Here is a 12,747-nt window from a genome sequence, read left to right as displayed (position 1 = left end):
TTAATGTCAAAACTTTCTCTAATATTTCTGTGCCTCTAATAACTGAAACTGTAAAACTTACAAACTAATTTTCAGTTACTTTTTTATTTAACAAAAAACAGAAACGTAAAAATATTTACTGTTATATATTAGGCCTATTTCTTGACAAAATATATCAACCTTGGTGTTTATCAGTTACCCATCCTAGCTTATTTATTTAGTATTTGTTTTTAACATCATTTGAAACGTTTCTAGGTTGACCTTTTTGTAGGTTGACTTTTTTTTTTTTTTTTAATAAAAAATGACTCTTGTTTTGCTATCTCAGCAAAAAAAAAAAAAAAAAAAAAAAAAAAGATAACTGGCTAATCTATTTGCTAATTGACATGAATAGAAAGGCTAATGTTAAAGTTAGCTATATGGGCAGTTAGTCAAGGTATGTAACTGTTATCCTTATTTCTTAGTCAATATGGAAGTGCAAGCTACAGTTTTGGGGTTTGGTTAGCTAGCTAATAGTATGTAGCTGTTACAACTTGTTGTTGATGAATATACATATTAAAGCTAATATTAGTTCTGTTACTTAGCTCGTTCAGCAATAGCAATGATATGTCACATTCACATCATAGCCTCATCAATTTAGTCCTTGTAAAGCCTTCATGTTGAAAAGCTAATAATCTCAGTACCTGTTTCTTGTCAGAAAAGATCTGTTATTGAAAGTAATATGCTACTCACTTAGTACACTTTCTTAAGATGGCTTTTGAATAGCAATTGCCAATAAATAACTAAACATTACCTCTGTTAAATAAAAAAAAAAGTGTTTCACTTACTTTTACTTACATGTTTGTATTTAAACTGATGCTAGTTTTGTTAACTAGCAACAGTACGTCCCTTACCTGTCAATGATTTAATAGTTCTGTTAATTAGTGTCTGTGTTTGATCGTATGTGAGTGGACGTTAATTCTTTTAGTTAGTAACAGCACATTGCATACCCCTGTGAGTGTTTGAATGTTAGTTAGATGTAAATGACATATTTTTACTATCTACATTTGACTTTGCTGATGTTAGCTCTGTCAGCTATTAAAAGTATGTCTGTGTTTGATTGTATATAAGTTGATGTTAATTTTAGTTAGCAACAATAAGTCACTTACACCTGGCAACATTTAAATATATATAAGCTAAAGTTAGTTCTATTACTCAGTGTATGATGTTAGTGCTATTTTTTCCATGCATAAGAAGAAACTTGTACTCACGTAAGTTTTACTAACAATTTTTGAAATTATATAGAATACAGAAGTCTTAGTTGAGGACATTTTACTGGGTTCTGAATGATGATTCTGAAATATGAGTTGGTGACTATCAGCATGCAAACTAATGTTAGTTCTATCAGTAAGTTAGTATAATATAGTACAAGTATATATACTCTAAGGCTGTGCTTTGTGAAGATGTTGAAACAGCACATGGTCTTTCTGAAAGTGGTGAGTTATTTTGGGTAAAGTCTTGGATCATTTGAAATAATAGCTCTTCTTTTTAAATCTATGCATAAATATCTCAGCTATTACATAAAAGGTCTTACATGTGCATGCCTGAGCTAAAGTAACACAGATTGCAGTTTGCAATGTCAGTGCTGGCAAAGTTCAGCGCTGGTAACCGATGATAAGATTTCTCCATTCATAATGTTTTTCCTTTTTTATCATTAGAAGCTCCTGGAGCTAAACTTGTGTCTGCAGAAACATTTAGATAATTGCGGTAAGTGCTGAGTCCTGTCAGGTTGAGTGAAATCTTTATGACACTTGTAATGTTACAGGCATGGCACGACAGAACCTGCAGGTTTAATGAGCACCAACCTGTGTCTGAGGTCACTTCTATTCTGTAACCCTGTATCCTCGACCGTGGTCTTCTCCACATCATTTCCACTGAGTTCTCACTTAAAATCTTAAATCTTAAGTCTGATGGAGAGTCCACTGTGAAGAAAAAACATCAATGCAGTTAGCACTTTATCTTTAAGAGCAAAGTGTATTGTAGTGATCATTATAAAAAAGGACCAACAGTCAACACTTCCAAGGTGAAGTTAGACAAGTTCACTGTTGGTGCAAACAACACAAGACGCACCAAACTACAAATGAGAGGAAAGCCATTTTGAAGACAAAAAAATGACCTCCGTTTGGCTCGTGTGGCTACAATCAACAACTCAGGCAACAGACCAAGACAACAAACACAACACAACGGTATCTAAAACTTAGGAGGGACACACAGAGGGTTCGTATATGAGACCTGGTGAATTTTGGGCGTGATCATGAATATGGAAGCAAAAAACAGGTCAAATGAATTTTAAGAGCAACAAGCGATGGCATGTATTTAAAAAATGCGTTTGAGGAGTCTTTATTCGACTCGTATGGGATTTACCCTCACATCTTTTATGTAACATTTTAAAATCTTTGTTGATTGGTAAAACCAGAGTTATAAAATTAAGACAACAGCATCTAAAATGGAAAATTCAACATCAAACACTTAAGACATGAAGCATAATCAATCATAAATGGTATTACTGACACCATTCTTCAGCCACATAGCTTTATTGTGAGACTTTTTTGTTTTTATATCCTGACATTGCTAATTCAATCTTATTAAATGAACTTCATTTTTTTTTTAAATATTGCATTGATTCAGTTTAAATGGGGTCCTAAGGAACAAAACTTTTAAGGAATTAAAATTTGAATGATGACTGTTTTCTGATTAAGATTTCACTGCTATTACCTGGTGTTTAAATTTGAACATTAACAACTCAACATACAGTATTTCCCAACTCCATAATTACATGGCGATCCCTAGACGGAACAGCCACAATCATAATGATAATAATAGTAATAATAATAAAATATAATTATATTTAAAAAATATTCAATTGTTTTGGCCTGTGTTTGCTTCCGTACCTCTCATGGATGCAGATAACAACGCCTTTTAAATATTTTGAATCCTGAAATGTTTGTGGCTGGTGATGTTTTTTTTTTTTTTTAATTTTGAAAATCACCAGTCACGATCTCCTCCTGTCAGCTAACTCCAACATGGACTGACGGACATCCAGCAGTCTGTCCATGACCTCAATCCAACACAGGATGTTGAATTGACCAAGAAAGTGCTGATTATACAATGGATAAAGACCGGAGTCATCACTCTCATTGTCTCCATTGCAAACCTCATAAAAGAATACACAATGTGAGTGCAGACATGTGTACATCTTTTTCTTATGTTTCCAAAGAATCTACACCAGAGGTTCTTAAACTATTTAAGTCTAAAAAAAAGGATCCATAATCTACCTTTGTTGGAAATTTACCATACAGTTAAGACTCCAAGAATACTTCTAGGATTCGGATCATAGTTTAAGAACCACTGGTCTTTGTCATGTTAACCAGCAAACCAAATTGACATGGAGGATAATAATTATATTTATTCACAGAGCATGTCTCTAAACGTATGTTATCAACTTCTTTCCACAAGCAACAAAACAAGCAGATCATGCACGTGTACATGAAAAGTTGTTGACAACAACTTAGGACAATGAACAAAAAGTTTCCATGTACACGAGGGACCACAGACTGTTTTTAAAGAAATATTTTAAAATGATATTCTTCAGGTTGGGGTGCTTATTTATGATGCTCTAGCTTGCTATCAAGATAATACACAAAGATGTTGACTCTAACTTGGTGCTACAAAAAAGGCATTCAGTCACAATATGGCTTTAAATAGCTGAATATAAACACAACTGTCTGTCTGCCTCAGGCACAAAAGCAGAGACAAATCTGTTTCTATAACAGGAAGTTTAACTTTGTTCCTGACAAATGAGAATAACGGTTTTCAGTAATTTCTTTCTTGTCAATAAATCCCACACAAAGCTCCCAAGTGGTTTATATTTTTCAAAGTGATTGAGTAATTTCCAAAAACAGCTGTTCAAAGCTGAAGATTTTGGCGAACATACAGGAAAGCACACATTTGGGACTATATTTAGAGGCAGATTAACACAAATATGGTGCCCATGTTTGCCAGAATCAAAAACTGAGTCCATCAGTGTTCCGAGGTCTACAGTGGAGCTCTATAGCAAATAGAAATATTAAAGAAGGTGACTTATTACCAGAAGGAAACATCTGCTGTTAGTTTGGGTCTTTTTGTGGGATTGGTTGACTGTAAAGAAAAATGCACGATAAACCTCTGCATGTAACAAACAGGTGGAAAAACTGTGTCTAGTTCTTAATCTTTTCATGCTGCAGGAAGTTTATCAGCACATGTTCGCAGCGGGTAACCTGAGCTCCGGAGTTTGTGATCATCTCATCAACCTTTCCAGCTGCACGGATTAAAAAAATCTAAATACAGATGATCTAGCTACAGTTTATAGATTAGCCGGGATTTCTAGACCACCAACCAGTTGTTTTTATGTTAGTGTGGGGGAGGGGTGAAGAATATCACTGTAAAATATTGTTGTGAAGCCAAGACCTGGGGGGTCAAGGCTTGACCGGGGAAGGTTACAGGACGTTAAAAATGGAGGAACCACCAACCTGGTGAATCAATTCAAGGGCCGCGTGGGGGAGGGGGCCGCTGCTTCTGTTTCCGAACGGGGGGTATCACAGCCAAAAACTACCCGACAAACTTCAGCTTTTAATCCAGACACACACTGTTACCATCCACACGCACATTCATCCACATTTTAAACACATCCAGGGCTCGGTTCTAAACTGATTTTATTCTGCAGTTCTTGCTCTGAAATGGGACTGTTTGGAGCCGAGCCCTTCCCGTTTGGAGGCTTCTTTGTGTTCAAGGTGTTTCAGCCTTTAAGTCCGGCCCTAGCATCAAACTATTGTGGAATATATGTGACCCATTACTGTGCCGTGACCCCTGGAAAGGCAGCCAGGGCCCCCCGTTGGGACATTAAAGACAGAGAGGGGGTCTCAGGAGGTCAGAAAGTCTCTTGGAAAGGAGAGAAGAAGAAACTTTCCTTCTTTCTTTTTTAACTGTGCTTTCTTCTGCTTTTATTCTGGGATGATCCAGATTTCAGTGCAGCCAGTTGTCTCCTGTCCTAACCTCTGAAACCTCTGGAAAATAACGCGAAACTCATATTTTGTCTTTCCGTTCCATCAAGAGAAAAGACGTAGGGAGGAAACTTGGCTACGTGCCGCCTGGGCTTTTTCCTTTTTTCCTCTTCTACTTTTTTAAAACTGGAGGAATGTAATCTGTAGTAAAATGCAGTCGGGGATTTCGAGCAACGGCGCCACCTGGCGTTAAAAACTTAGACTGCATTTAATTTTAATCACATTTTTTTCCTTTCAACATTTAAGAACAAGACTGCTTTGGTTTTCAATTACAGGAAAAAGGTGATGATATTCTCACCGTATATCTGATTTTTTTTTTGTTAATCACCAACATGAAGCCACATCTAACTACACAATTAAATCTGAGCTGCATTCGTGCTCTCATTAAAGTTGAACTTCACGGTTTGACATGCTTCGAAAACAAAAGTAATAATACAAAAACCCTCCCGTCTAGAAACTCAAACTCAATGTATTTCAAGCTGGGGTCGTTTTTCTCTTCAAGCAGAAATTCTTGATGGAAAAGTGAATCACTGGATCACAAAAAATCATCAAACAGAAGTTAAAATCAGAAGTTCAAACAAATCAATCCACAGGTACACATTTGCTTCAGTGATTTTTTTTATTCATTTAGACTAAAAGTGCAGCTACACACAGCAGGCAGAGGAGAGACAGAGGTGAGAGGAGGTGGAAGAATTCAGATGTGTTGAATTAAAAGAAGTGGAGGAGGAGGAGCGGCTTTACCTTGCTCCTGGGCCTGAGAGGAGGACAGCAGCAGTGCCAGGACGGCAGCAACCGCTGCCAGAGAGAGCCTGCTGTTCATCTTCGGCTCCGCTGGTCTCAGCAGTGCATGAATGAAACTGCGAGAGGAACCAAGGAGGCAGTTAAACTCCCTCAGGGCTTCATAAGACTGTTAATCCTATCTGAACGAGAACCTCGGAGCTCATTAATCTTCATTCAAATCTACATCAGGCTGAAAAGTTATCAGAATACGCCGCTTTGGAGAGAGGAATGAGTCTGAAAGTCATCCTGACGCTTGAAAAAGTTCCACAAGCAGCGACAAAAGACTTACACGACAGACTTCATATGTATAAATGTGTAAAACTCGCCAAAATCTACATATTGAAACTTTTAAAACTTCCGACAAAAATCCCACAAAAGCAAATCATTAGCTCATCTTTCCCCGTAAAATTCCGTTTTTCCACTTTCTAAAGGAGCTCGAGTTATTGTTGCATTAACTCTGCAGACTCCAATCAAGTATTTCATATCTCCGCCTGATGAAAATGACCCACTCTAACGGGCACAAAGTCTTTCCATTTTATCTTAATGGCGAGTTGAGCCGTAGCGCCGTGCGCAATTACGCACGGCAATGTCGAGAAAGAATCCACGCATTCACAAAATAGTCCAAATAAATATAGAAATGAATGGAATATTATTGAATTCAGATAACTCAACATTTAAACCTGAAAAAAGCCTGTAATAAGTCGTGACAAAAATAATCCCCCACAGATGGTACCAAAAATGTAAAAACCATGCACGACTGACCTATAGAGATGGCTGGCTGAATTTTAGTTTTGCTTAAAAAGAAAAAAAATTAAAAGGATAAAGGTTTCGCTGTAGACCCCCAGCCCGACACAGGGGAGAGTGAGGTGGTACGGAGTTGAAGTCAGGGCGCTCCGCGGATTTCTGCTTCCCAGACGCGTCGGCGAGCCTCCTTCCAAGTGGGAAGAGTCTCCACACAATCTGCTACTTAACAGGGGGGCTGCTCCCAGCTCTGCCTACCCCGCCGCGAGCTCTTACGACATCCAGCCGGGCCAAAAGTGATGTGTAACCTCTGAAAATGCAGCACGGAAGGACTCACACACTCGGAAACTTTTACATAGTTTTCTGCATTCCTTTCCGGTGATGAAGGGCTTCTGTGCGTCTCGGCCGCAAGGAGACAGCAGCAGAGCGGGGTCGCGGGGGATTAGTGGGGGAAAACTGTCAGAGGTTTTTACCCACTTTAAATTTTGTGAATCAACGGGAAAATATTACACAGTCTAGTAAACGAAACCCCGCGTCAGTCTTTTCCTTTTTAATCTGGAGTCCAGGGCCGGAACTGAAGTTTCTGGGGTCCTGGCAGGAGCTCACTAAACTGGAGCAGCTGCTTCAACTCAGTTCCACTCTGTGATCTGAAAGGTTACTCATAATATAAAGAATATACATGCAGTGTCTTAAAGGAAGTCCAGATATTTATTATATTTTTTTAAAAGGACAGGATGTAGATTTTACTATAATAGCTCCAAAGTTGATCTGTGGCTTCCAGCATTCATCTGTTTTTAAGGTATCCAAAATAAATTGTTACATTATCAAGACTCCACTGTATGATACTGGCAACTCTGGTGTGCAGAGGCAAAATGACCCCAAAATTATTAACTTCCCCCAAATGATTACATGTTCATACACTCCACTTAGACCATCATTGATTTTAGTCTTACACAGCACCCTATGAGTCCTAAAATATTAGGGCACTGAGGGATGGTACCACCAGTACTTCCAACTGAACCTATAATTTGGTACAGTAGATACCACAAAATACAGTAACTGACAATTTGTCAAAGCACATAAAAAAAATCCACCCTTATTTCTAAAGTTTCTGCTCCCAAAATTTGTTAAAGTAACTCTGAAATTGCTTGGCTGTTGTAATCCTTTGTTATGGGGCCTCTTTAATTATTATTTTTTAAACCCAACTGTCAAAACTTTCTCAAATTCAACGCAGCAACCTGAGTTATGATTTTCTGAACATTGATATTTTCCAACTTTTAAGGGTATCAATTAAATTATTTTTGCTATCTTTTCCAAAAATATCCAAGTTTTCACAATTTTAAAGGTACAGTGTGTAAAACCTCACCAATGGACAAAAGACTGCAATCAACTGAGTTCTGTTTTTTTAACTCCTCCCATTTCAACAACAACAGAATCCTAACTACAGTGGTTGCTGTAGCTCAAACAAGTCTGGCCACTGTTCATCTGTAGTGAGTGTAGGCTGTCAGCACACTGTTTACCTCAGCTGTCATTATGCTGGGTTTCCACATCAATTTACTCTGGAGTGTGCTTTTACATTTTGAATAAGAGTCGATGATTAAGAAAAGCTCAGTTCTGTCCAGTGATAGCAGTAAGGTGTCATTGGAGGAGAGTGGGGATGTCCTGAACTTTTCTGAATTAACTCTCATATAATGTGAGAATGCAGTGTATATATGAGAGGAAAAGTGTGATTTAATAAAAAAATATTAACTGGCGAAATGTTAACTTACAACCAGCTGTGGTTGTTGTTGCTTAGCCGGCCCATAGCTGTCTGCAGACGGCAGGGTTGAATGTCTATTCTACTGACGATAAGTACTTTTGACTATGTTGGCAATAAATGATCACGAGCTGAATGTTGATGGAAAAAGACTAATCTCCATGTTCACTATTTCCATATGAAGGAGTTATTATTTACACTCATCCAACTCACAAAATACACGAGAACTGCATATTTTACCTTATGTTTAAATGTTATTTTGCTGTTGCTACTGTTATTGTATTATTGTAAGGTGACCTTGAGGGTCTTAAAGGTGCCTATAAATAAAATGTATTATTAATATTGTTATTAGTAATAGTAGTTGTAGTAGTAGTAGTAGTATATTTTTCTAGTTTGATTAACGATAACAGACATAATCTAAAGTTTTTATTTGATACCAACAACAAACTTCTTCATCCTCCTCACTTTGCTATCACTCCAATATCTTCTAATGACTGCGAAAAAATTCACCGGCAAGATCAATAGTATCAGATCACAGCTCAAGTCTGTACCCCTTTAACCACCCAAGTCACTCACCCATTTCTGGTGTCTGAGTTCAAACCATTTCTTCAATAGCTCTTTTGGATATAGTCTCACATACCCGCACTTTACCCTGCCAAACCGACATTATGCCTCCTAAATTCATTAAAGAGTTTCTCCCTGTCATCTCCTCCAGCTTCTCTCTATTGTCAATCAGTCCCTTTTTATCAGTCAGTTCCAGATTACTTTAAAACAGCCAGCATCTTTCCTCTACTAAAAAAACCCTCCTTAGATCCCACTGTTTAAAACAATTAAAGGCAAATTTCCAAACTCTCATTTATTTCCAAACTCCTTGAGAAAGTTTATGCTTGTCAGCTCCTTCAGATTGTTGAAGGAAACATCTTTGATAAATTCCAATGCGGTTACAGACATTATTGAAAATTACTAACGACAACCTTATGCGCTCGGATGAGGCTGAACATCCCATTTTAGTCCTGCTCGGCTTATCTGAAGCCTTTGATACTGTTGATCATGCTACTCTTATTAGCAGACTACAAAACTGGGTTGGCATCAGTGGCACTGCTCTCAAATGGTTTTCTTCATACTTATCAAACAAATATTTCAGAATTCATATTAATCGATGTATATTGTAATCTGTAATGCTCGTATGTGGAGTGCCCCAGGGCTCAATCCATGGACCAGTTCTGTTTCTTTTATATATGTTACCGCTGAGCCAACAAATTGATGGTTTTATTGGAATCTCCTACCACTACTATGCAGATGACACACAGTGACATTTTTCTGTCGAGCTCAACAACCTCTCCTGTCTCCTGTTTTGATTTTGTTTTTTGCCATTATTAATGGGATCTATTCTAATTCTCAGTTCCTGTAGACCTGAGGTTCCAGTGCTCAGCCCAGGCAGCTAAGGCAGGTATTCAGTACAACGGCCCCCTCACCAATAATATACAATCATCTGCTAAAAACCTCGGTATCACTTTTGATCAGCAGCTGAATTTTGAAAATCATATCTCAAAGATTACCCAGTCTTGTTTCCTTCATTTGAGAAATATTGTGAAAATCAAACTTTTAATGTCAGTAAGTCATCTTAAACTTTTAGTACACACTTTGATTATTGCAATTTACTTTTCACATGTGTCTCTCAGTCCACCAAAGCTCATCTTCAATAGGCAGCAGCAAGGCTGCTAACAAAACTAGCTGGCAGTCTCATATTACACCTATCCTTGCATCCCTTCACTGGCTTTCAGTGTAATTCAGGATCTACTATAAAATTCTGTTATAAACTTATATAGCTGCTTATTTACCTGAGCTTCTAACATCTTATCCATGCAGCCGACCTCTCAATCGTCTAACCAGGGCCTTCCTATCCTCGTTGTGATTTTAAAAACAGAGGTGATCTGTGCTTTTGAGGTTGTAGCGCTCAAACTGTGGAACAGCCTTCCTCAGTCAATCAGATCGGTTATTTGTTTTAAGCGAATGCTGAAAACTCTTTTTTATAGAGTTTCATTAATCCGTTCCCTTCATTCGTTGCCATAGTTTGAAACCATGTGTGCATGTATGTGTGTATGTTGGAATAAATGTTTGTCGGTGTGGCTGATTATGTGTGTATTTATGTGTTTGTATGTTTTAACATGTACATTTATCTTCAGTGTGTGGCTCTTATTTGAACTGTGAAGCACTTTGTAACTCTGTGTTTTGAAGAGTGCTATATAAATAACTTTGTTATTATTATTATTTATTTATTTATTTATTTATTTTATGTTTGTTTTAGAGCCTTGGCTTCAGTTCAGGGGCTATATAGTTTGAAGGAGCTATTTATGGTCTTGATATTTAAAGTAACTTGTAAGGTTTACTACATATGTGGTCCATCTCTAGGCAACTACCCAAAACATAATTAGACAGAATGACGGCATTCATCTCCTCCACGTGGAAGCCACGGCAACGTGGCGGCTTCCACAAACCTGCTCCTATGTATTTTTAATAGATTAATTCTAAGTTTACAACTACACATCAGTTTTTAAAAGATGTAAATACACACTAATAAATGGATATTTATGAGCATACAAGCTTTTTTCCTGTTAAATAACAAAAAAACAAAACAGAAAAAGACTCACTGTAACTTTAAGATGAAATAAATCTTAACTCGCAACTAATCTAAAGGTAGTTGTAGAGCCCTCAAATGTATACATGTGAGCTTGTAACAATCCTAACTGATGAAAAACTAGGATTAACATGTTACAAAAAACTTTTGTCTCAAACCAATAAACAATATGACAAAAAGGCAACATAAGAAAATCTGTTACATTTACATGTCACATTGACAGGCATGTGTTGTATTTAGCATATGTAACTAAACAAAAATGCCGTTACGTTTTTTAAAGGACCTTTTTAATAAGAACTGAAGTAAAACCTTCACCAGGAGGGGGCAATGTTTGACCAGTGGATGTCAACCTCCTGCGCCATCTTGTGGAGCAAATTGGTATTACACAAAAGTACAGCCCAGCCCTAGTTTACCTTCATTTGGTATCTTTTAGACACAAAGGTTAAGTGGTTATTTTTACACAATCTGTGTCAAGCTTTTGTTCGGTTCCACTGTGGTGGCCTCTTTTGACACGGGAGCAGCTCAAGGTAGATTTTATTACATTTGGTTACTTTTAAACTATTTTAAACAAAAGGTACAGGAATGGAGTGCAGCAATGTTGTTTAGAAATAAATTGTATTGTGTTATAACCTTAGTGTCTATCATACCACCATTTTTACAACAAAATCAGCTGTTAAATCATGTTCAACGAAATGAAGAATGGACTATTTAGCACCTCCTGGAGGCTGAGAAGCTCTCATCAGCTCAGGAGAACAGCAGCACAGACACATTTCCAACCACCCCTGCTGCTTATTACTTAAATATTTCTCCAGCATTAGTGTTATTTTATGCAGACAGGTAGCAGTTACTCTCTTTGTGTCTCTGTCTGTGGTTTTCAGCACTGTTTAATCACAGAAGCAGCATGTTATCTTTCACAGCAGATTCCTTTCTGTTGGTTTTCATTCAGATGGGAGCTGCAGCTCATCTGGGTACTTTAAAGTGTTAAATGATCTGTGGTGGGTGTGGGCTGATAGCAGAAGTGGCCCGGGGCTGACATGCTCGGGTGAATTAAAACAGACAACAGAGAAGAACCCACCCAACAGAAACTGCAGATGAACGTGAGGTCTGTGCCAAGAGAAACATGTATTCTCAGAAGGTTTCTCATAGTGCTCCCTGCTGGATTCTCCTTTCTCTTATTTTTGCACATATACACGAACACTCCAAACAATATCTCATTATTAAGAAGATTAAATGTCTCATTAATCCTTGCACACAGATTACAGAGGCTTCACTGTCAGTCTGTCCTCAAGTCTCTGTTGATTTATTTGGATATGGCGCCCTCCCCTGGCAGAAGAAAGACATTTTTTGTTGCTTTTGTTCGAAGTTTTCAAATCAGTCAAATATGAGAAAGGCTCCCACATGACCACCCCCAGAATAATTAAGAAAAAGAATAATAACTTTACTGAAGTTTATTTAATGCAAAATTTTACATTCGTATTATGAATATTTTCTGAGTTAAATGCCCTCAAAGTACATAGGAGTGGGCTGAAATGCATAAGGACAATGAAAAACAACTGAAAAATAACTTTATGCTCCGTTAAAAACTGCAAATAAATATTACACGCAACCCAAGAGTCACAATGCAAAGACTTAATCTTGCAGTTTGTTTTTATATGAGTATCAGTATCATAGTTTAACAGCTGAACTGCACCCGTTTAACATCTGTGATGCAGAGGAACCGATACTCTGGATGTTTGACCTGCTCTTTGAGAATTCACTGCAGAAAACTTCAAAGTGCA

The 12,747-nt window shown here is 37.5% G+C and overlaps 1 protein-coding gene across 4 annotated transcripts in view; it reads right to left on the bottom strand.

Annotated features, from left to right (window-relative positions):
* The window catches only part of col12a1b (collagen, type XII, alpha 1b), a 151,801-nt gene extending 145,016 nt beyond the window's left edge, over positions 1-6,785 (bottom strand). For all 4 annotated transcript variants that reach the window (XM_085247752.1, XM_085247749.1, XM_085247750.1 and 1 more), the window contains exons 1-3: positions 6,597-6,785; positions 5,796-5,911; positions 1,821-1,937 (exon numbers count right to left, since the gene is read on the bottom strand). In XM_085247752.1, the coding sequence (XP_085103878.1) occupies positions 1,821-1,937; positions 5,796-5,874 (196 nt within the window). In that variant the 5' untranslated portion in view covers positions 5,875-5,911; positions 6,597-6,785. The remainder of the gene's footprint in view (positions 1-1,820; positions 1,938-5,795; positions 5,912-6,596) is intronic.
* Positions 6,786-12,747: the final 5,962 nt, after the last annotated feature.

Source organism: Mchenga conophoros, linkage group LG15 (assembly GCF_057382185.1).
Source record: "Mchenga conophoros isolate Kocher_MC1m ecotype Shallow Benthic linkage group LG15, M_conophoros_male_GT1.1, whole genome shotgun sequence".
Taxonomy (NCBI): domain Eukaryota; kingdom Metazoa; phylum Chordata; class Actinopteri; order Cichliformes; family Cichlidae; genus Mchenga; species Mchenga conophoros.
Note: the sequence above shows the minus strand (reverse complement) of the source record. Positions and strands in the feature narration are given on the sequence as shown.